Consider the following 21,369-nt stretch of genomic DNA (forward strand, 5'->3'; position numbering starts at 1 on the left):
TTTTGACGGACAGTCACTGAGGGGGCCTTCTTTGAGGGAGCCTCGCTGCGGGACATCGACTGAGGGCCAGTCACGGAGAGCCAGCCCCTCGCTGGCGGCCTCTGCCCGCCGCCGTCGCGCCTCAGGGGAGCGACACGCCCGACAGCTCCCCGACAGTGCCTGGCCCTCCTCCCGCCTGGCTTTTCCCCTTCTGCCATGGCCGCTCTCCCTTCCCCCGGCCCCAGCCGCCGCTCCGTGCCCGTCCCTCAGCCGGCCCCTCTCGCCCGCTGACGGGGGAGCGGCGGCAGGGCGGCGCGGGGCCGGGTCTGACCGGGCGGGCTGAGGGGAAGCCCGGGGCAGAAACAACACTTTTCCACGTATATTCACTTTTTAACGTATATTATATTTATTTATTTATTTATTTTATTTTCTATATCTTTTCCCCACGGGCAGCGGGGCGGTGTGTGGGGGGAAAAGCCGGGCCGGGTTTCCCGGCGCTGAGGCGGCTGAGGCGGCGGCTGAGGGGGAGGGGCGGGCGGGCGCTCCCGCCGCTGCCCCAGACAGTGGGCGGGGCCGGCGCGCGCCGCCGGCGGGTTCGTGCCCGCGCGCCGCCGCCGCCGCCGCCGCCGTCTCGGTCTCCGCAGTGAGGTCACGGGTGGGCGGCGCGAGCGCGGCGCCTGTTCCGCTCCCCGCGGCCGCCGGAGCCCCCGCGGCGCCGGGTGAGCAGCCGGGGAACTTCACTGCGAACGGCGGGGAGAGCGGGGAACGGCGGAGCCGTGGGGGGAAGGGCGGGAGCGCCCGCCCGGGGGATGGGGAGGGAGGGAGGGAGCGGCGGCTGCGGAGAGGCGGCGCGGGGGCGGCGGGGAGAGGGGCAGAGGGGTACCGGGGAGGGGAGCGGAGGGAGGGGAGGGACACGGGGGTGGCGGAGAGGCGCGGTACGGCCGGGGACAGCGGGGAGCCGGGCAGGGCGGAGGGGCGAGCCCGGCGGCGGGAGGGGGAAGGGCTGAGCCGTGCCCGGAGCGGTGCCGGCGGGGCCCGGGTGAGTCACGGCGCGACAGGGAGCGGCGGGATGCGGCGTCCCGGGAGGGGCCGCGGGGCGAGGGGTCGGTGCCCGGGATGCGGGGGCCGGTGCTCGGCTGGCCCGAGCGCCCGTCCTTTGGGGCGTGCACGCCGGGAGAGCCGCTCCGGGCCGCCCCCTCCCCCCCGGTGTCGCCCATGGGTTGGGGGCTTGTCCCGGTGTTCTGTGAGTTACCGGGAAACGCACCCGGCCTCTGGCAGGGAATCCCAGAATGGCTCGGGTTGGAGGGAGGCCTTAAAGCTCATCTCCTTCCAACCCCCCTGCCATGGGCAGGGACACCTTCCACTATCCCAGGCTGCTCCAAGCCCTGTCCAGCCTGGCCTTGGACACTTCCAGGGATGGGGCAGCCACAGCTTCTCTGGTCACCCTGTGCCAGTACCTCACTATTATCACAGAGAATAATTTCTTCCTTTTATCAAATCAAAACCTCCCCTCTCTCAGTTTAAAGCCATTCCCTCTTGCCCTGTCACTCCGTGCCCTTGTCAGAAGTCCCTCTCCAGCTCCCTTGAAGCCCCTTGAGGTACAGAGCAAACTCTGGCATTGCTTGTGATCGGCCTCTCTCTCTTTCACAGGATATCAGGAAGGACTGGCAGAAGTCTGTGCTGGCACACGGCATGAATTCAGCCCATGGCCTGGATCTCACCTCTATTACTAATAACTTGGGCTGGGAAAATTCTGACACACACCAGTGACATCTGGGCGAAAGGTGACTCTCTAGGGACGTTCAGCTTTTGCCGTCGATCTGGATCAGCCTTTAATTTCAGGATTTGTGAACTGCCAGAGTAGCTGTCACGGTGGTGGTGAAATCATAAAGCTTGGCAGCGCAGTAAAGGAAGCTCTTAAGATTGTGTTTGATCTCTGGGAGCTGAAAGTGCTGAATAAAATTTTCACACAAGTTAAACTACGTTTTGGATCAGTCGCGTTAAGATTGACATTCTTCTAACTGAGCCCATTTTCTATTTTAATATTTAAATAGAGACTTATTTGAAAAGACAGTATATTTTTTAAAGGAAAAAAAAATGATTGAGGATGAACACGCATCATCGCATCGTTTTTTACTAAATTGCTGGGCAAGACTACTGTGTAAAATAGTGGATAGTGTATGAAGAAAACATTTTGTATATGTATTGCATTGGGGTTTTTATATTATGAAATTGAACAAATAACTAAGGAAATAGTTATTAGTAATTTTACTCCATTAGTATTTACGGTATTACATGCAAAATGGTTTTAAAAACAGTTTTTACTGTTGGATCCTGAAGAAATAATGTTTTAGTGAAAGGTGCGTGCAGCTTGGTATACCTGAGGTAATCCAAGATCACATGAAACTATTTTTTATATGAAAAAACAAGAACATGCACATTCAGGACTGATTTAATTAAAGCTGTAGTGTTTAGCAATGGAAAGCCCACAGATAAACTTCCCTCTAGGTCTGGTTTCAGACCAAAAAAGGAGCAGGATCCAAGAGGATGGGAGTCCTCCACTGAAAAAAGCAATGACAGAAATGCATGTGAATAACAAAGTACAGGTCGTAATAAATAAATTGCCAACAATAAAGAAGGAAAACCTGGATGACTATGGTGAAACTCCAGTGGAGGCTGATGAAGAAACTTCCAAGCCAAACAGTGCTTCACTATCTGAGCCTTTGAGTTTAAATCCAGGTTTGAAACATACGTTGGCACAGTTCCACCTGAGCAGCCAGAGCTCATTGGGTGGACCTGCAGCTTTTTCAGCTCGGTATTCCCAGGAAAGTATGTCACCCACTGTCTTCCTGCCTCTCCCATCACCACAAATCCTCTCTGGTCCTCTGCTCATCCCTCCAGACAGCTCCACAGAGCTCACCCAGACCCTGCTGGAGGGAGAATCCATCTCTTGCTTTAAAGTCGGAGGAGAAAAAAGACTTTGCCTGCCTCAAGTGTTGAATTCGGTTCTCCGAGACTTTTCCTTGCAGCAGATCAACACGGTGTGCGATGAGCTCTACATCTACTGCTCCAGGTGCACCTCTGACCAGCTTCACATTCTGAAGGTTTTGGGAATTCTTCCATTCAACGCTCCGTCCTGTGGGCTCATCACACTGACGGATGCCCAGAGACTATGCAACGCTTTGCTGCGCCCTCGCACTTTCCCCCAAAGCGGCGGTTTCCTCCCTGGTAAGAACACCTTGGCCCAGCTGAAAGAGACTGGCAGTGCCTTCGAAGTAGAGCATGAATGCCTGGGCAAGTGCCAGGGCTTGTTTGCACCTCAGTTCTACCTTGCCCCCGATGACCCGTGTATCCAGTGCTTGGAATGCTACGGGATGTTCTCGCCCCAGACCTTCGTGATGCATTCGCACAGATCCCCGGACAAGAGGACCTGCCACTGGGGGTTTGAGTCGGCCAAGTGGCACTGCTACCTGCACATTAACCAAAAATACCTGGGCACGTCAGAGGAGAGAGAGCTGAAGCACCTCTTGGAGGAAATGAAGGAGAAATTCAGCGAGAAAAATCAGAAAAGGACTCGGTCCAAAGTAAGTTCACCTGGTGTAAAACTCCCAGATCTCTTTCTGGTCACATGTAAATACTTGTTTTAGAAGCACATTGCTTGGCTTTTCTAAGTGGGAATACTTGTCACATCAAGCCTAAGTTAAATTTGTGAGAGCTTCACCATGGAAATAACATTTCTCATTAAGAGGGATGGTAATTTCTTTCCTCTTTGGTCTGCAAGTAACCATTCGAGCTGGCTTGGCTTTGTTGGTTCTTATTCTGTCCTAAGGTATACAGGCTCTGCAAAATTTGGTCTATTGTGAAAATTTTTGTTCTTCCATTTGACCTTTGAGTAGGTTTTATGCAGTGTGTGCTGCAGCAGCTGAGCAAAGCAGAAAGGAGCTTGAAAATCAAGTATTACAGATGAATTCTTCATTTGTTATTTGTACTGCAGCACGCACACAGGGGCTGGATGGCAACCTGGCTTGCTGGCCACCCATCTCATGACTTGTGTGCAGGGCAATGGTGCTTTGCTAAATGGCTATTTAGAAGCCCAAAGTCTGCTTGTTCAGCAGGAGCTTTCTGTTTAAACCACTTGTGCGGTGAAATATGCCAAAAAGAGGGGGTTTTAAGCAGCCCAAGTAATGAGCTGTAGGCCGGTATCTTGACAATAGTTAATAATAGACATCTTATTTTTTCCTAAAATACTGCTGCAAGTCTGTGCTGTGGTTCCAAAATACAGAGCTTATTTGTCCCTTGGAGAGCTTCTACTTTAAATAATAGGACAAGCAGCAGAGAAACATTAATGTTATAGATGTTCCCATTCTTAGAAAGCACAATTTTGGGGTATAATTTAAACTTTAATAGGTTTTTAATGGTTTCTGCCCCATGACTGTTTCTTTTCAGTGTATTCAGTGTTTCTGTGGCTGCTGGTTTGATGATAGATCCATGTTGCCTGTTGGATGTTCTGTGGTGGGTTTCAAAATAGCAGCAAGAGCAGCGCAGATGGTTGAGCCCAAAAAGGGGTGCTGTGAGCTGACACCTTTCAGCACAAATTTCTGAAAAGTTGGTGTTGCAGGAAGGCTGACTGTAGTAACAGGTATTGTTACAGTGGTGCCAGTCTGCAGGAAGAGATTTTACCAGCAGATTCCCATGGAAGTCTGCAGTATGGCATGCTTCCACATGCAGAATTATTTGAAGATGCAGTCTCCTAGCAAAGAGACTTTGCTTTTCGACTGATAAAGACATGTCAGTCTTTATTCTTGCAATGCCAGTGTAGGAAATGAACTGCACCATGGTGGATGCATCAGTGGAAATTGTTTTCCATATGCACAACTATAAATGCTGCTTCTCTTCTCACAGCAGATTTCAGACAATGAGATCTTTCAGTTTCATGTGCAAAGATGAAAAAACCCAGCTGAAATTAGCAGTGGCAGTAATTTGGACTGGACTGGTACAAATGAAATTGTAAGACTTTCTGCAGTCTTCTGTTGCAGACCTGTGTAGTTCTTTCTTACAAGGCAACATGTGAAACCAGAGTCAGAAGCTGTGAAAACCTGAGCAAAATACAATGATGGGGGAGGTTTTGAGGTTTTTTTCCGTCCTCTGGATATTCATCTGGGAAGTACAAAAGAGCAAAAGATTTTAAAAGAGCAGTGTTGAGAGTTTGGTTTCTCTTTCCTTGTCCTGGGGGTGCTTAAGCTGCTTCAGTTGTCTTTTCATAGAATCAGTGAACGGTTTAGGTTAGAAGGGCCCTTAAAGATCATCTCATTCCACCCCTTGTCCCTGGACAGGGACACCTTCCACTAGAACAGATTGCTCACAGCCCCATCCAGCCTGACCTTGAACACATCAGGGATGGAGCAGCCACAACTTCTTTTCCTCATTTCTGTGTTGTGGGATCAGGTACAGCACGTAGACATTCCCTTTCCTTCCACTCCTAGGGGAATTTATTTGCAGGATGTTCTGTTTGCTGTTCTGTCACCTCCTCACCACCTTTGCTGAGTCAGTCCTCAGAAGTGCTGACACGTCTCTGTGGTTATCTTGGAGGGCCCAGGAAGAACAGTTGCCCTTGGCTAGGTCTTTCCCCTTCTAGTAATAATAAATTAATTAAATCCCATAGTCTTTGGAGCATCCTAGATCCCATGCTTTGCCTTTCTCCTTAGCATTTTACTTTAAGTTTTATTCCCCTCACAGTGCAAATACACTTTTGTTTCAACATTTTAAGAGCAAAGTACTCCTGAGATTAATTCCTTTCTGTTCTTTGTGCTAGTAAGAAAGCTGTAAGCTGTGAGCTTGGTTGTCATAATTTTCTGTGGAGTTCTAGGCTGCAGTGCAACATCCACCTGCTCTTCATGGAACAGCTGTCACCGAGTCTCTGCTGATTCCTGCACTGACAGATCCTTGTTCCCTTTGACTTTGCGACAGTTTCCTCATCATCATCTCTGCACTAAAACTTTGTCTTGCTTCTGATTCCTTGAGCTGGTCACAGTGTGTGAGGGAAATCTCACAGTGTGGGGGCTTAACATTTCTCCTGATTGTTTTATAAATCCAATCTCTGCTAAAACTACTGGTTTAATGATTACACTAAAACCATTTCTTACCTATATTTTTCCTTAAAGAACAGCTTTGTCCAACTAGCCTTGAAGAAAAAAAAGTAATTTTTCATGTAACCCTTTTAAACAGTTTGAGTAGAAATAATTCAGTTCAACTGGTTGTGTTTACAAAATTATTTAAGAGCACCTAAAATAAACAAATTGTTGGGTAATGAGATATATATATACGCACATATAGATATATATATATAAATAGATGCCTTATTTCATTTACTTGAATGTTGAGGGAAGAATCCTGTTAAAAGAAGACTTCGTTTATTTATGGTAACATTTCATTTTCATTCCTAAGTTAAAATGTGATTGCATGCTATGAAATTCATTTGTAAGATTCACACACTAATGGGTAGACAGTAAATTCAGTTTCCATTTGAAGTAGGTAAGAAAAAAAAAAGGCAAAAATCTGACCTAGTAATTTGAAAATAGAGATGACCTGATAATTTCGTATGTAAATATTTAAGCAGCATGTTAAAATGTGAGTCCTGAAATATGGACAAATGCGATCTGAAGCTGAAATCAGATCACTGCATACTAGCTGCAGTATAAGTAGATTATATGTGATTATTTAAATTATTAGAATGATCTGAGTAAGTAGAAAAAAAGCTTGACAAGTGTCAGGATGAGGCCATTTTTCTAGAGATTATTCACATTTTTTTTATTTAAAGCCTTTTTATGAATTTACAACTCCAGAGTTTCTCTTCCTTGTGCCCTCCCTCCCTTTCTGTTTGTGTTGGAAGTGAGGAACTGCAGGGGTGGAGTTGAATTTCAGTTTCATTGTGAGAGCTGAGTTTGGTGGGGTGGAAGGTTTGCTCAGGATGGGGTGGGTGGTGTTGGATTGTGCAGACCAGGGCTCAGGTCTCCCACTGCCAGGGATGAAGTTCTCTCAAAGTTTATTCCAGGCTGTGTAAATACAAAGTTTTCTGATAATACAGCACATAAGAAGTTGTGAAGATATTAGAACACTACCTAAAGGTTTTAATACAGGTTTATTTAAGTTTTTTTAGCTTTATAGGCTGTTTTTTAATTGAGCAGCTTATCAAAGGGACTGGGTCTGGTAGGAATGGTGTTGACTTACTTTGTAGCAGCCTGTATGGTGCTGTGTCTTGGATTTGTGGCTAAAACTGTGGCTGCCATACCAGTGTTCTGGCTACTGCAATAAAAACTGGGATAGAAGGAGAAAAGAGGGTTTGGCATCCAGGGTAGAGGTTGTTCAAGGGTGGCTGGGCAGTTGGCTGAGGGAGGGACTGAGCCATGCCCTTTGCTTCACTTGTGTTTTTCTCTTTCCTTCACCTCTCAAACCAACTTTATCTTGATCCAGGAATTTTCTTGCTCTTTTCCCTTCCTTCCCTGGGGATGGTGCTGGGGGAGCTGCTCTGTGGGTGCTTGGCAGCTGCCTGGGGTCAGCCAACCACACCCTACCCAAAACCCCACGTCCCAAGGCTGTTCTAATACAGTGAAATTACAAATCAGTGTCTTAGCTATAAGGATATTGTAAATAGATGGTGAGCCACCTTTCACTTGAAATTAAGAGCAACTTCACAGGAGAGCACAAAGTATCACCAGGAATTTTGAGTAAAGAGTAATTCCAAAAGCGTTTCTTGAGACACACAGAAGAAAAATGGCTTTCCAAATGCAAAATACACAGAAGTTTTTAAGATTGTATATTCTGATGCACCTGAGTTAATTTTGTTTGCTACTGCAGAGGGAATGGCATTTTCATGTTACTGGGAGCAGCTTTGCCTGGTTGTGTGATAAAAATTTGTGATGACCGAATGAAGTTCTGTCCCTGGAACACCAGCACACTGTTCCATTTAATTCTGAAATAAAGTATCTGGCAGGTGCTTACCTTATATAGACACATTATTACAAAAGGCTCCTACACCTTTTGGGAATCCTAGTTTCTGCTTTCTGTTTCTCCCAAGCTTGTTTAGTAGAGTTCTGGAAACTCAGCAGAGCTGTTAGATAAGTCTGTAAAGAGATTTTCCTTTAGTTTCATTTATATTTTGCCCACAATGTTAAATTGGAAATCAAAGAAAATTCTGTGGCTTGCATCACCCTGCATCTCTACCAAAGACACCCCATTTCCCAGTACCCAGTGTCTCTAGTGTGCCTGGATTAATGGTGTAAATGCCATTTCTCTGAAGAGTGCTTATGAGAATGTAAATAACCTACATCCATGTCTCAGTTATCAATTTATTTTCTTTCCTTTAGGCAGAGCCACAGCAGAACCTGGAATTATCACAGTGGTATCCAGTTATAAAGCAAGAAGCAGAAACTGATCCTCAGCCACCTTCCTTTTTCCACCCCAGGTAACTGAATTTCCTATGTAGAACTATAAGCACTGTCAAGTATTCAAATACTTTTGGCTATTTAGAAATAATTCAAACTGAAAAAAAATGTATTTACAGCCTGAACTGTCAGGAAAATTCTTAAAGTGTCACACAGGAATGATTTAACCCTAAATTTTTATGCATTTCTTCATATAAATACTAATGAGCTGTTTATGAGTGTTTTTTGGTATAGGACTCAAGCTGTGACCTGTGGGTGTTCTTCAGCAGGCAATACAATTGAAATGTAATTAAAATTTCCCCTTTCTTAGTAGAAATGACAGAGGTAACTTTTGATCTTTGATATTGTAGTATAGTGCGTGCATGTGGAAAGCTGCACAGGGCCTGTTTACCATGAGGATAACTTAATTTCCTTCCAGAAAAGACTTCCAAAAGGTGTTGGAAGGTTTTCTTCCACAGTGGAACAAGGGCTGCAGCTGAATTGTCTGTGGACTGGTTTCCTGGTTTTAAGAAACCAAGTGCACTTCCTTGAGTCCTTGCCCAGTTTGTCACCTGCAGCAGTGAGGGAAATAGTTTTCCTTGATATTCCTCTTGCCCTCACCCCCTGTGGTTGCTGAGGTCCCAAATTTGGGTCAGAGCAGACCTTTTTTGGTGCACACACATCACACTGGTTCCATGCAAAGAAGGGAGTGGAGGAAGTTCTGTGATGGGCCCTCATGTTGTTTCTGCCAGTGCCTTCTATCAGGACCAGGAGAAGGGGAACAGTTGAACTCCAATAACATTGGTGATCTTGGCACTGACCTGAGCACTCCTGGGGCTCTCCCCCCTCTGTGCTGGGCTGGGTGCTGAGGTCAGGGTGGGACACAGGGAGGCTCCCAGGAGTGCAGGAGCTGTGGAAATCCAAATGGGCAGCTCAGTGTGCTTGGGAAGGAAGGTCCAGCATTGGTCTGTCAGAACACAGCTTTGCTACTTAAGTGAGATGCTCATTCCCACTTCACTAATCACCTTCCCATCCTCCATTGCTAATATAAGGATTATGAAAATATTGGAGAGTCTGGATTCAGTGGCATTCTAATTTCACTCTTAGCATTTAAATGAAGTCTTCATACGATTTCCTGTAATTTTTTTTAATCAGCCATGTTTGGAAAATCTACTTGTTTGATAGCCTCAAAACCTTATCTGGATAATCTACTCAGTAAAGATTAAGTGGGTCGTTAGGCTTTCCTTTTGCATAGAAAAACTTTAAAAGGATGTGCTTATTTTTCATTGATGCTTTCAGAGTTTCAACTCATGTTAAATTAAACTTACTGCTCTCAAGCAACCATCATTTATTATGTCTTACCTTTCACTATGAATTTTATTCTTTTGCTGTTTCAGTTACTACCTTTATATGTGTGATAAAGTGGTTGCCCCGAATGTGTCTCTTGCATCTCAATATAAGGATGTTTCAAAAACAACAGTAAAAGCTTCAGAAGTTAATAAATCCTCACCTGGGCAGTCAGAGAAGAAGCTGAGTAGTGGAAAGCACAAAAAACCTGCCTCCTATCCAGAGCTTTCTCTTGAAGAACAGGAAAAAATTGACTTGAAAACTGGTGTGGAGCAGCCAAATAAACGTTTAGGTGAGTAGTGAAAATTATATTGAAATCTTTTGATTTTAATGCCACGGAATTTTGGAAAGCTTTACACTGAGCTAGAATTTCAGGAATGTCACTTCAGGTACCCAAAAATTCCCTCCACCTTTTTGTAATCTCAGTTTTCTTTGCATTTTTGTCACTCTGGAATTTGAACTTTCTGTGATTGTTGTTCTCTGGTTTTGTTTTCCTGTGTAGATCTTCCTGTGTCAACTCGCCCTGCGAGAGGTGGAAAGTCTGAGCGTGTTCCTTCCAAAACCACCAGAGACTGTGGCCGTGGGGAGGGAGGGGCTGAGGCACGAACCTTGTCCCCCACCCTCATGAAAGACATCAGCTGTGAGGATGACAAGGGGAAGATCATGGAAGAAGTGATGAAAACCTACATCAAGCAGCAGGAGAAGCTGAACGTGATTTTGCGGAGGAAACAGCAGCTCCAAATGGTACCGTGGCAGTTGGGGGGCATTTTCCCCTGGGCAGGAGGGAGCTGGTGTGAGCTTGTTGCTCCACAGTCAGCATCACAGATTGATTGCATCCTTTAGAAACACAGATCATCTTTTCCTCAGATTAAATCCAGACACCAAATCTTCAACATCCCTTATGCTCATGAGTTGTGAGCCCCCTAATAAGTGGTGTCTCTTCACTTTGCAGCTGCTGGGTCCAAGCAGCTCCTGCTTTTGCTGTATCTTCTCAAGTGACTCAGTTTTCAGGTTTTTAAAGATGCAGATATCAGTATTCTAGGAATGGTCTTATCACTGCCCTGTGTAAAAAAGACCACTATCTTCCTATTCCCATTTGCTAATCTGTGCTTTTAGGGATTTTATTTTCAGTCTTTTCTTTAATAATGGATTATTCTAGAGGCTGGTGTTCATTTCTGTTTCTGAATTCAGTTAAATACTGTCTTTGCTTCTTGCATCTTGCATGGAACAGACTAATATTTTAATTTATTTTATTTTAATTGAAATACTAATCTCAGAATCTAGGAGCTCAGGTAGGGCCCTAGAGCTGCTACTTCAAAGTTTTTCTGCTGTTGGAGGTAAAGCTTGTAGATAAGTTAAAAAAAAAAGGAGTTTAAAAATATCGAAGTGTCAGTGGACAAAGAAATCAAACACTTCATTTTGTTTTCTGATGCTACACTTGCATCTTCAAAGTATATTTTAGTGAATCAGTGCTGCTGCTTCCTGAGGTTCACTGCTGGAAGCTCCATGTACTTGGAAGTGTAAGTAATTTCTGAAAAATCAGGTGCATGTTACAGAATTCCATGCTGTCATTGGTAAGTAGATAAAATACCATTATCAGGCTGTTGTTATTGGTAGTTAAAAATGGTCTTTTTGGCCTCACTGGCTCCAGAAACACTTTTAAATTCAGGTTTTTTTACTTTTCTGGTGTTAGAAGGAAGGAGTATGTGATCTTGATCTTTCTTTACAGGAAGTGGAAATGTTAAGCAACTCTAAAGCTATGAAGGAACTGACTGAAGAGCAGCAGAATTTACAAAAAGAACTCGAATGTTTGCAAGCAGAGCATGCACAAAGAATGGAAGAATTTTATTTTGAGCAGAGAGACTTGGAAAAGAAACTGGACCAAGTGATGAAACAAAAATGTAGCTGTGACTCCAATTTGGAAAAAGATAAAGAAGCTGAATATGCAGCACAGGTGAGAAAGGAAGGTTTATTTCAAACAAAACATGTTTAGTGTATCAGGAAATTGTGAAGTTGTTCAGCCAGCCTAAGGTTTCATTTTCTCTGTGTGTTCTAAAACCACAGACACCAAAATAGGTCAGAGCAATATTTAATTCCCTGTTCCTTGATTGAAACTGAGGTAGAATGTAACTTACAGAAACATATTATATTATTGATGAAATGTTAAACTTAAACGTGAGGTCTGTTAAATGCTCATTTAAAACAAATTCTGTTTTTAGTGTATATGGGCTTGCCCATGATATAGACTTAGACATTATCATTATTTTGTGTAAAAAAAAAAACAAATCCAAACCTCTGAACCATCTTTTTGTCAGATGAGCAGCATACCTTGCTGCTCCTCATGTTCCTTGGTGGTAGAATCTTCTGCAATATCTGATGAGCCCTTTCTGGTCTCTCCCAAAACATTTGGCCAAGAGTTCTCTTGGAAATGAAAATCATATTAGTGTCTCTCATTATTTTCTCTTGGATTCATATGTCAAAACCTATGGAGTTGTTTTTTCTTCTCACTTTCCTTTTAGCTTTTACTATTGCTCTTTATGTTGGAGGTTATTCCAGTGGGAATAAATATAGTTAATGACAAAGGGAACCTTGGAATGCCCCTTTTAAAAATCAGCTGTAGTTATGGTTGAATTTTTTATTTTGCACCATATCACAGCAAACCAGTCTTAACAGGCTCATTTTTAAAGTGAACAAATTCCAAAACTTGAGCACAGTAAAGCTCTGTGGTCCTTTGTTCACAACTGTGTCTATTTCCTGTTCTGACTGACTCAAACTGAGAAACAGGCACTACTTGAGAGACAGGTTTTGGTATTTTTGGTGAGTAGGGCAGAGACTCGCCTCGTAAATCCTTCTCATGAATTTAATTTCATGACATCCCACTCCACTGATTCCTGGCCTTTGCTGCCAGAAATAATCCTCTCTGACTAAGGCCTGATTTACTAAACATCTGGTACAAGCCCTATTAGTGCAAGTAACAACGTGTTCTAATTTATGGAGATCATCATGTACAGCACATTTTAAAGGGCTTGTGCAGCTTTACTTCCTTTGGAGGGTGAAAACTGTGGATTGTTCCCCAAGGAGATTGGTTGTGTGTTTCTTTTGAAGTCAGACTTTGAAAACTACATACATTCCTTGTGTAGAAGTTTACTCTGTTATTACCTCTGTGGTAGATCTATTCACAACGTATAATTTGAACCTTTTTCTCCATTTATCACATCTTGCAGTGGATTCTGGTCCCAAGAAGCACCAGAGTTAAACAGAGGTCTTGGGAACAGGGAACTTCCCCAAGCTGTGTATACAGCACTTTAAAAAAGCCTTTATCTGATGTGTTCTTGAAGCAGTGGCCCAGGCTGCCTTTTCTGTCTGAGAACTGTGGACTGGGAGGAACTCTCCTTGTGCATTAAACAGAATTAAGAATTTGGTATTTACAACTTGCTTAAAAGTCTCTTTCCCTTTCTAGCTAGGCCTGTCTGAATATGCACTGTCTTGTCCTCCTTTTTGACTTGTTTATTGAACCAGTTGATTCACCCTGTCAAGTCACAGTAGGGCAGAATAACCAGTCCTGGAGCCTTTCCTTGGAGCTGGAAATCAAAGCCAGAGACGTGCTGCAGCATGCAGGCAGTGGGCACTGTTGCACTGCAGCACTTCACTGCATCACTGATGCAGTCAGGACTTGCATTAACAGCCTGTCTTAAGAACTGCTGAGGTATTTCTGATTAAAGCATGGGGATGAAATGTGGTGTTTCTCTGAAACCAGCACAGCCATTCCTTCACCCAGCACGTTCTGTAGCAGTTGGTGAGCACCAGTAATAAATACCCTGTATGTTCCTGCTCTTTGCTTCTCATGGGCTGTCTTCCTGATTCTCAGTGAGATGGATGCTTAGTGATGATGTACATCAGGTAGATACCCATCATTTTAAAGGATTTTTTTAGATGGAGTGAGGTCTTTTACTAGAAATAACCCCATAAATCAATGGGAAAGAGTCTCCTCCCTGTTTTAGCTGCTGGTCATATACTATAAGTAATAAGGAACTTCCCCACATTTGAAAAGATGTTTCCAGATATCACTGTAAATAATTTTGGTGACATTCTAGCAAGTTTGAGCCTTGCTGTTATTCCAAAGAGGAAAAGAATACCAGATTTCTGTGTTTAAACACAAAATACATCACAAAACCATTTGTGTGGACTCAGGTTTATATTTGAACACACACACAGATGGTTATGTATAAGATTTTCTGACTATTTCATTTATACTAAGGAATATCAAAAACCATGTTGGTGGTTTATTTTGTTTCTTCTAGAAATACATTCAGGCTTTGAAATAAAGAAGTAATATTTTGTCAGGTGAGAGAAATGGACCCTGGGAAATGGAAAAATGCAGTTTATTCTGGGATTTCTGACACATCTGATGCAGACATCATCACAATTTTCCCCAACACAATCTGTGTGCTATTGACAGTCTGCTGTGACAGTTCACATAACTAGAACTTATATGCATTTAAAAATTAGATTTTTCTCATTTTTTAAATTATAGTATGATGTTTATGCAACTTTGCACATTGACATTGTTTGCTAATGGTGTAGCAGGAAAGTGCATAATTCTTGGTAACTGCATAATTCTGGTGGACTGAAATTCTTGGATGCTTAGAGTGGCCATCTGTGACCCTTTGATGTTTTAAATGAGTTTGCTGAAATTTACTGTGCCTCTCTGTCTCTGGTGTTTCACAGCTGGCAGAGTTGAGGCAGAGGTTGGATCATGCAGAGGCAGATAGACAAGAGCTCCAGGATGAACTGAGACAGGAACGAGAGGCCCGGGAAAAGTTGGAGATGATGATAAAAGAATTGAAGCTGCAGATCCTGAAATCTTCGAAAAACGGGAAAGGAAAATAGAAACTGGAAGGGGAAGCGTGGCTGTGTCCTTCAAACAGGGTGTTTTGGTTTTAATGATTGTGAATAATTTTTGTGTGCCGAGAAAAAGTGTTCTCTATGGATTTTTATTTCCCAGACTGGTCCAGATGAAGATATACATAGATATAAATAAATAGAGATAGACATTTTTGGATTTTCCTAACCAATGAAAATCTGCATTGATTTATACTGGTGTTTTTCACAAACAATGAAAAATATGAAACTCTTGATTTAGAGTGACCAGTTTCTGTCTATTTCTAATGCAGTCTTAAGGACTCTACACCTTTTAACATTGTCTGTTAAAACATATGTGGATATCTTTATTTTGCTATCACTTGCACATCCAGGTATAAAAGTACATTAAAAATATCCTCAGTTCTTCAAGGTCTTAAATAGTTTGGGTTTCAGTAAGAATCAAATATTCTTGAACTGAAGAAAGTAAAGGCAGCTTTTTGTCTGTAAGGCAGAGCTCAAAATTGCCACAACTGATTGATGATTGAGCATCAAAAGTGATTTACCAGCATGAGTTTTTCTCATCATTTCATTGTGTCAATTCAGCTGATCTTTTCAGTATTGTCTATTTAACAACTCATTATCAATCTAAAGAGTGTTAGAGCCAGCACTTGCTTGCTCTGCTGGAAGAAGAAAACATTAGGGGTTGGTGGGTTTTTTTTGGTTTGGTTTGGTTTTGCAAATTAAAAAAATTGCAATTACAGTGGAATCTTGGGAAGTTAAAAATTCACAAGTTTTCTTCTGTTTTTTTTCTCTAGAGTATGAAAGAAACATTAATGAAAGGCTTAAAGGTGGGGCTTTTCCTTTTAGAAACTGAGAAAGCCTGACTTAACTGTTTTTCAGATATTGATGCTTTCAAGAAAAAAAAATTATTAAGGAATATGTATTAATTTCTTCAGTACCCCCAAGCCTCCACACTTCAAGCTTCTTGCCAACTTGTGGATTTTTCTTTCATTACAAAGAACAGGCCTTAACTGACATTGTGATCATAACTTAAAATATAAAATTCTGAGGTATGGCACTTTGAAAAATCATTTTGATAGTCTCTGTATTTGAATGGCATGGTAGGGTTACCATGAGTTAAGAAAATACAGCATGTTTGTTAAGCTATAACATTGGGAAATGTGTAATTGTACAGAATTACTGTTTTATGTATATATATAATGTCTGAGTACTTCTGAAGTCTGGTTCCTAGTGGGTTAAATGCATGGCTAAAGTTGGATGAAGAAAAACTTTTTTTGCACTTCTCTCCAAAAAATTGGATACAGCTGGCAGATGTATCCAATCCTATCCAATCATGTCAATGATAGGAATATTTTAGTAATTCTAGTGTTTCACTATGGAATTTTAACTTGTGCTTTTAGTTTCTGGTTTTGAGGTACTTAAGTTTAATAATCTCTTAATAATTCAGTTAATTTTGGATAAAACCACTAGTAAAAGCCTACATTGATTTTTTTTCCCCCCTCAACTAGTAAAACTGAAAACCTGTTCTTTTTTGTTTCTCTGTTAGTGCTATAACAAGACTGAATATCACAGAGAAAGATAAAATTGCACATATCTTTAAATTGAATGAGACGTGAGGTGGTAAATTAAATGCCATGGAGTCATAGGATGATTTTTTTGATAACTGTACAATTTCGTTTATGAGCTCTGTGTCATATTTACACTGATAAATTACGCAGGTTAGATTAAAAACAAAACCAACAATTTTCTTTGTCAGTGTTGAGAATCATAGAATGGTTTGGGTTGGAAGGGATCTTAAAGATCATCTAGTTCCACCCCCTGCCAGAAAAGAAGACCAGGGTTATATTTTTCTCTTCTTCAGCTCCCATCTCCAAATTTTTCCTTTAAAAAAAAAGAACAAAAAAATCCCCCCACAAAGTAAAAAGGAAAAGGCCTGTTTTCGCAGCTTAATTTGGAGAGAAAGGTGCTGACTAAATGGTTGTGTGTGCACCACTTGCTTTAAAAACACCACAAATGTTTTGCTGTCCAGCCACCAGACCCGTGGATCCAGGGAGAGCAGGCAGGAGGTTTGTTGGAGGTGTGATTGTTGGGGAGCAGAGCTTGAGGCTGTCCAATGGGATTGGCAGATCCTGTGCTGGATGAGCTGGAAAATGGGAAAATTTCACCTGGGTGCTGCTGAAGGATGGAGAGAGTCCCTTGGTGTTGCTGCTCAGTGTTGTGGAGCAGGCTTGGGCTGTTGGTGAAGCCACAGCTCCTTCACAGCTGCAGTGGCTGATGCACCACAGTGTTTACAGCTTAGCAGTGCAATGTTTGGAGCCCTCCTGGGATTATTGAAGTTGTAGGATAGTGAATATTCCATTCCCATTCTTGTCTGTGCTCTGTGGCTCCTGCTCAGCTGTCCCCCTTGGTTCAGCAGTGGCAATGGAGGGCTGGTGTAGCCCAGGTTCCTGTGCCTCAGCCAGCACTTGGGTCACTGCTGGAGGCTCTGAAAATGCTGCTGGCCATCCTTTGTACCAATATTTCCACTGCTGCAAGAACTCCCAGCAGCTGCAGGAAGTTTTTACCAATTCCAATTGCAGATAAGGCTTCCTAATAGTTTTTGAACATCTGGCTGGTAAAGCAAATGGAGCATTTATTAAAATGACCTTAAAAGTAGCTTTGTAAATATTCCATTTAGTTAATCTAAAGTTAGAATGCATTTTAAATTATTGTAATCCTCTTAAAATTCTTAAATACTACTTTCAGGCTCTTGACGTAACATAAACAATTTTCATACGTGTAGACTTGATTTTATACTGATTTTAAGTAATAATGTATACATAAATGTGCCATAGACCTTTGTGTGCTCACAGTCTCTGAAAGATAGTTTTTTAGTAAATTGTAAATAATGCTCTTAAGTTTTAGAATATAAATATGTGTTGATTTTTTTTTGCTACCTTATCCTAATTCTATTGAATGGTTCATTTTATAGGCTGACATAGGAACTTGGAATGCACACTTGAGGGCCCTCACTTAAGTGCACACTTAATGGTAGAGACTAAATCAGTCATTAGGTCTTTGCTTTTAGTCATAGCATGCTCATTTTATGTATTATTTGGTTTGTCTTCAGTCATTGCTTGCTGATCTTTTCAGGCAAGAAGTAATTTTCCCAGGTAGTTGTGATATGAAGCCTGTAGAACAAAGTCCTAAAATTTGTCTATAATTTGAAAGTTGCTTTATTAAACACCTACACCAAGATGGAAGTTGCCTAGTGCACCTTTTGGAATAAGTAGGATTCGAGGTGAATACCTAATTTACTCTTAAACTTTTATAAAAGAGAATTTTAACATGCTTTGTATACTTTAATCAATAAAATATAAGAGCTTAGAGGGTAAAACTCTTGTACTTTTGGCAATCTGGAAACACCCTCACTCACAGTGAAACCAGGTGTCCCTCAACGAAAGAGATTTTTATCTAAATCTCCAAACTTAGTAAAGTCTGTGTTTTAGTTTTTGTAAAGCATATCGTTCAGTTGAGTATTTAGATGAATGTAGTTATGTTTCACATTCTTAAACTAATTTTATTCTATATTTAATATATTGATAGCTTAGGTGTAAAACCATCTGTACATAGTAAAGGCATAATGCAATTAGTGATGTAGGAAAAGTTGGGTGGGAGCATAAAGCTACTGGTGGCCTGAAAAGAAATAAATTTTGGCCCATATTTTAGAAGTCACAATGTTTTATTCATACATTCTTGTTTTGTATTGGGGGAGGGGATAGCTAGAATGTGTTATGAAATTTTTGGAAACCTTTCCTAGCATTAGTTGGGAGGTTGGCCTTGAAATGCTGTCGTGGTCAGCTTCCTAGAATTCACTTGTTTGTAGAGTATATATTTTGATTGTCAGTAAAGATAACAACTTTGTATTTTTTCTGCACTTAATTCGTGTAATTAATCCACACAACAGAGTTTTCTATAAAATGGTGAAGTCGACAAAAGACGTAATTTCTCCTACCTATTAATCTGTGCTTGCAATATGTCGGTAATTTAATTTAAACCATCGATAGGAAGCAGCAGAAAGCTGCAAATTTCAGTTTTCTTTTTGCTCATTACATTTGTGGTGTGAGTGTTCATTGGTTTTCTTTACAGAAAGCTTGTAGAATTTTCTATTTGCTGCATATATCTATTTTAAAAATACAGTAATTTTTTTTTTAGCTTTTGTGAAAGCAGTTATTGCTTACAAATTGCACGATGATTTTATAGTGTGTCTCCAGTACTTAGCAAATTGGTTTTTTTCAGGGTTAGTGGTTCAGTTGGAAAATGCTTGAAAAATGAGTTTTAAGCACTTCATCAAGCACAGCAAACACGGTATATAAAATTTTGCTATTTGAAAATTAATTAAGTGTAACGATATCAATTGAATTTTTTTTTTCTTCTAAGAGATACCTCACTTAAAGGAAAGCACAGCTGTACTGTATTTAAACGAATCCTAGGAAATAATAAAAAGTTGGTCTGAAATATTTCGTTGCCATCATGTTGCTTTCTGTGATTGACAGAACGTGTTTTTTTTTTGTGTTTTCATCCTCACTCTCTGAAGTATTTATTGCTGTTGACATGCCAGTATGATTCTCTCAAATGACAGAAAGTAGCTGCAAAACAACAGAGTCCGTGTTAGCTCAAGGCACCAGGCTGAGTGACTATTCTGAAACCATAGGAAAAGCCTGTGAAAAACGACCAGTGCATTCAGCAATTTTTAATACTTTGCCAATGATGTACAGTCTTATTGTCAGCATTGCTGTGGTTGCATTACATGACACACAGAACTGTCCTCTACCTCACGTGAGATTTAACAAATATTTTATATGGTTTTAGTAGACAAGATGCATCTATCTGGTCACTTAGTTTACAAATTTTGAATTATATTTATTGAAACATGACATACTGTGCTCTTAGCTTATACCTCAATTGTATTTTGTGCTGTTATCCATTTCCATGCCTTGTAAATACCTGTATAGATCGTGGACTCAAAAACAAATAAAGAACTGTAATGTCAGAACAGTTGTCTCTGTTGTATTTTTGAACACTGACTTCTAAACTTGGCTCTTTGAAGGTATTTAACTCAGTGCTTTTCTAAAAGCAGAGCCTTCCTTGCTTTGATTACAGTCAATTAAAATCTGATTACACTGAAACTTGGTAGTAGAGCTCCCACAGCCTGCAGCAGGTCCCCAATTTCTCTAAGAGGTATTTTAAGCAAAAACTACAAGATCAAAGCCATCCCTCCCCATGGATCCACTTTCTAAAGCTCTTAAGATTCTGTGAAGATATTGGCACCAAGCTTTCTATGTATCTTGGCATAAATTTGGTGTTTATACCTGAAAATAGAACTCCTTGCATACTTGGCAAGTTCTCTGGTGCCCAGCTTTGTTGCTGCTTGACTGCTCAAGCAATGTGTGAGTTGTTCACGACACTCTTCCACAGCTCAGTAATAAATGAGATTAAAAACACACATTGCCTGATTAAATGCTGAGACCGTACAAAGTTAAAATCAGAAATGAGAATTTTACTATGCTGATAAAATAGTTACTCCTGATGGTGAATGACTATCAGGAGTTTTTGGTTTTTGTAAACCATATATTAGCTTAATGTTTTTGTGGAGCATCAGGGAGCTTAAATAGCAGAAATACTAGAGTAGGAGAGGGAAGGAGCAGTGGAGGAAAAAAGAGGGAGCAGTTTCTCCAAGCTGCATGTTCTTCCACAAGTCTTTAATTTACATTGAATTTCCACCACTTGCAACAATAAACTGTTTTGTTGGTCACTCAAACCTCCCCTATATTGTAGTAAAATACAGCTTCTGCTACAAATAGTATTTTTGTGATTTTCCGGGGGATTTTATTCGTACTGAGAAGTTTTTCTTGATGGGTAAGAAAGCACATTCACACACATTTTGGTATTTTTTCTTCCCCTCAAATCAGTGTAAAAATACTTTGTATTAAGGAACTGCTCTTCCATATAGAAAATCCTGATGATGTTTCAGATAATTGCAAACCCTACATGCTACCATGAGCTTGCATGTATTTTACAGATAAAGAGCGAAAGAACCAGGATAAAGATGAAAATTACAATGATGAGCTCAGCCTTTAGTATAGAACAAAATTAAGAACTCACTGTGCCACTTTAAATTGTTTATTTCTGCGTCCCATCTTGCTTTTTTTTTTTATATTGCTGTATTTCCAAACAGGGAAGAAACAATGATGCTGAAAATGTAAAGAAAAGGTTCAAGGTGAATCATTTGGATGAGAAAGCCCTGGGGTGTTGATAGCTTGGGTAGCTATGACTAATTGCAACGCCTGTCTTTTGTCAGAGAGAACAATGAGGATCAAGGAAAAACTCTGGGAGTGAAGGGTAAAAAGATTGATTTTTAAGGAGCTCACACTTGCTGGAATAAATGTCTGTGTAGCACTTGCTTTTAAAAAGGCAACTTTTAAGATCATTGCCCAAAGTGTATCAGTTTATTTGGCATATGACTGGCAAGTTGTTCTTGTTCCTTATTTTATTGATCTTTTAAATCATTGTCCACTTGCCTCATATGAATTTATATTCACTTAACTGTGGGTGATGTGATTTATAACACTGACAAAATGGTAAATGTCTCCTGTCGCTATTGACATTAATGAAATAATTCACACTGTGCCCTGTGGGCACCAGCTCCAGTTCTGTTGAATAGTGCTGGTTACCAAAGTGCCAAATTTACTCCTTGATA

At 41.3% G+C, this 21,369-nt stretch overlaps 1 protein-coding gene across 1 annotated transcript; it reads left to right on the forward strand.

Annotated features, from left to right (window-relative positions):
• The first annotated feature begins 651 nt into the window (after window positions 1-651).
• On the forward strand, window positions 652-19,643 carry SKIL (SKI like proto-oncogene). Its single transcript, XM_083868757.1, has 7 exons — window positions 652-698; window positions 1,630-3,563; window positions 8,343-8,440; window positions 9,797-10,038; window positions 10,249-10,490; window positions 11,476-11,700; window positions 14,475-19,643. Exons 2-7 carry the CDS (start codon window positions 2,457-2,459, stop codon window positions 14,634-14,636), a joined length of 2,076 nt encoding a protein of 691 aa, XP_083724883.1. The 5' UTR covers window positions 652-698; window positions 1,630-2,456; the 3' UTR covers window positions 14,637-19,643.
• Window positions 19,644-21,369: the final 1,726 nt, after the last annotated feature.

This window comes from Zosterops lateralis, assembly GCF_965231275.1.
Source record: "Zosterops lateralis genome assembly, chromosome: 10".
Classification (NCBI taxonomy): Eukaryota; Metazoa; Chordata; class Aves; order Passeriformes; family Zosteropidae; genus Zosterops; species Zosterops lateralis.

Coding starts and splice junctions, on each gene's coding strand:
- SKIL (XM_083868757.1), top strand. CDS start 2,457: ATGGAAAGCCCACAGATAAACTTCCCTCTAGGTCTGGTTTCAGACCAA. Junction 3,564..8,342: donor AGAAAAGGACTCGGTCCAAA/GTAAGTTCACCT, acceptor TCTTTCCTTTAG/GCAGAGCCACAGCAGAACCT. Junction 10,491..11,475: donor GGAAACAGCAGCTCCAAATG/GTACCGTGGCAG, acceptor CTTTCTTTACAG/GAAGTGGAAATGTTAAGCAA.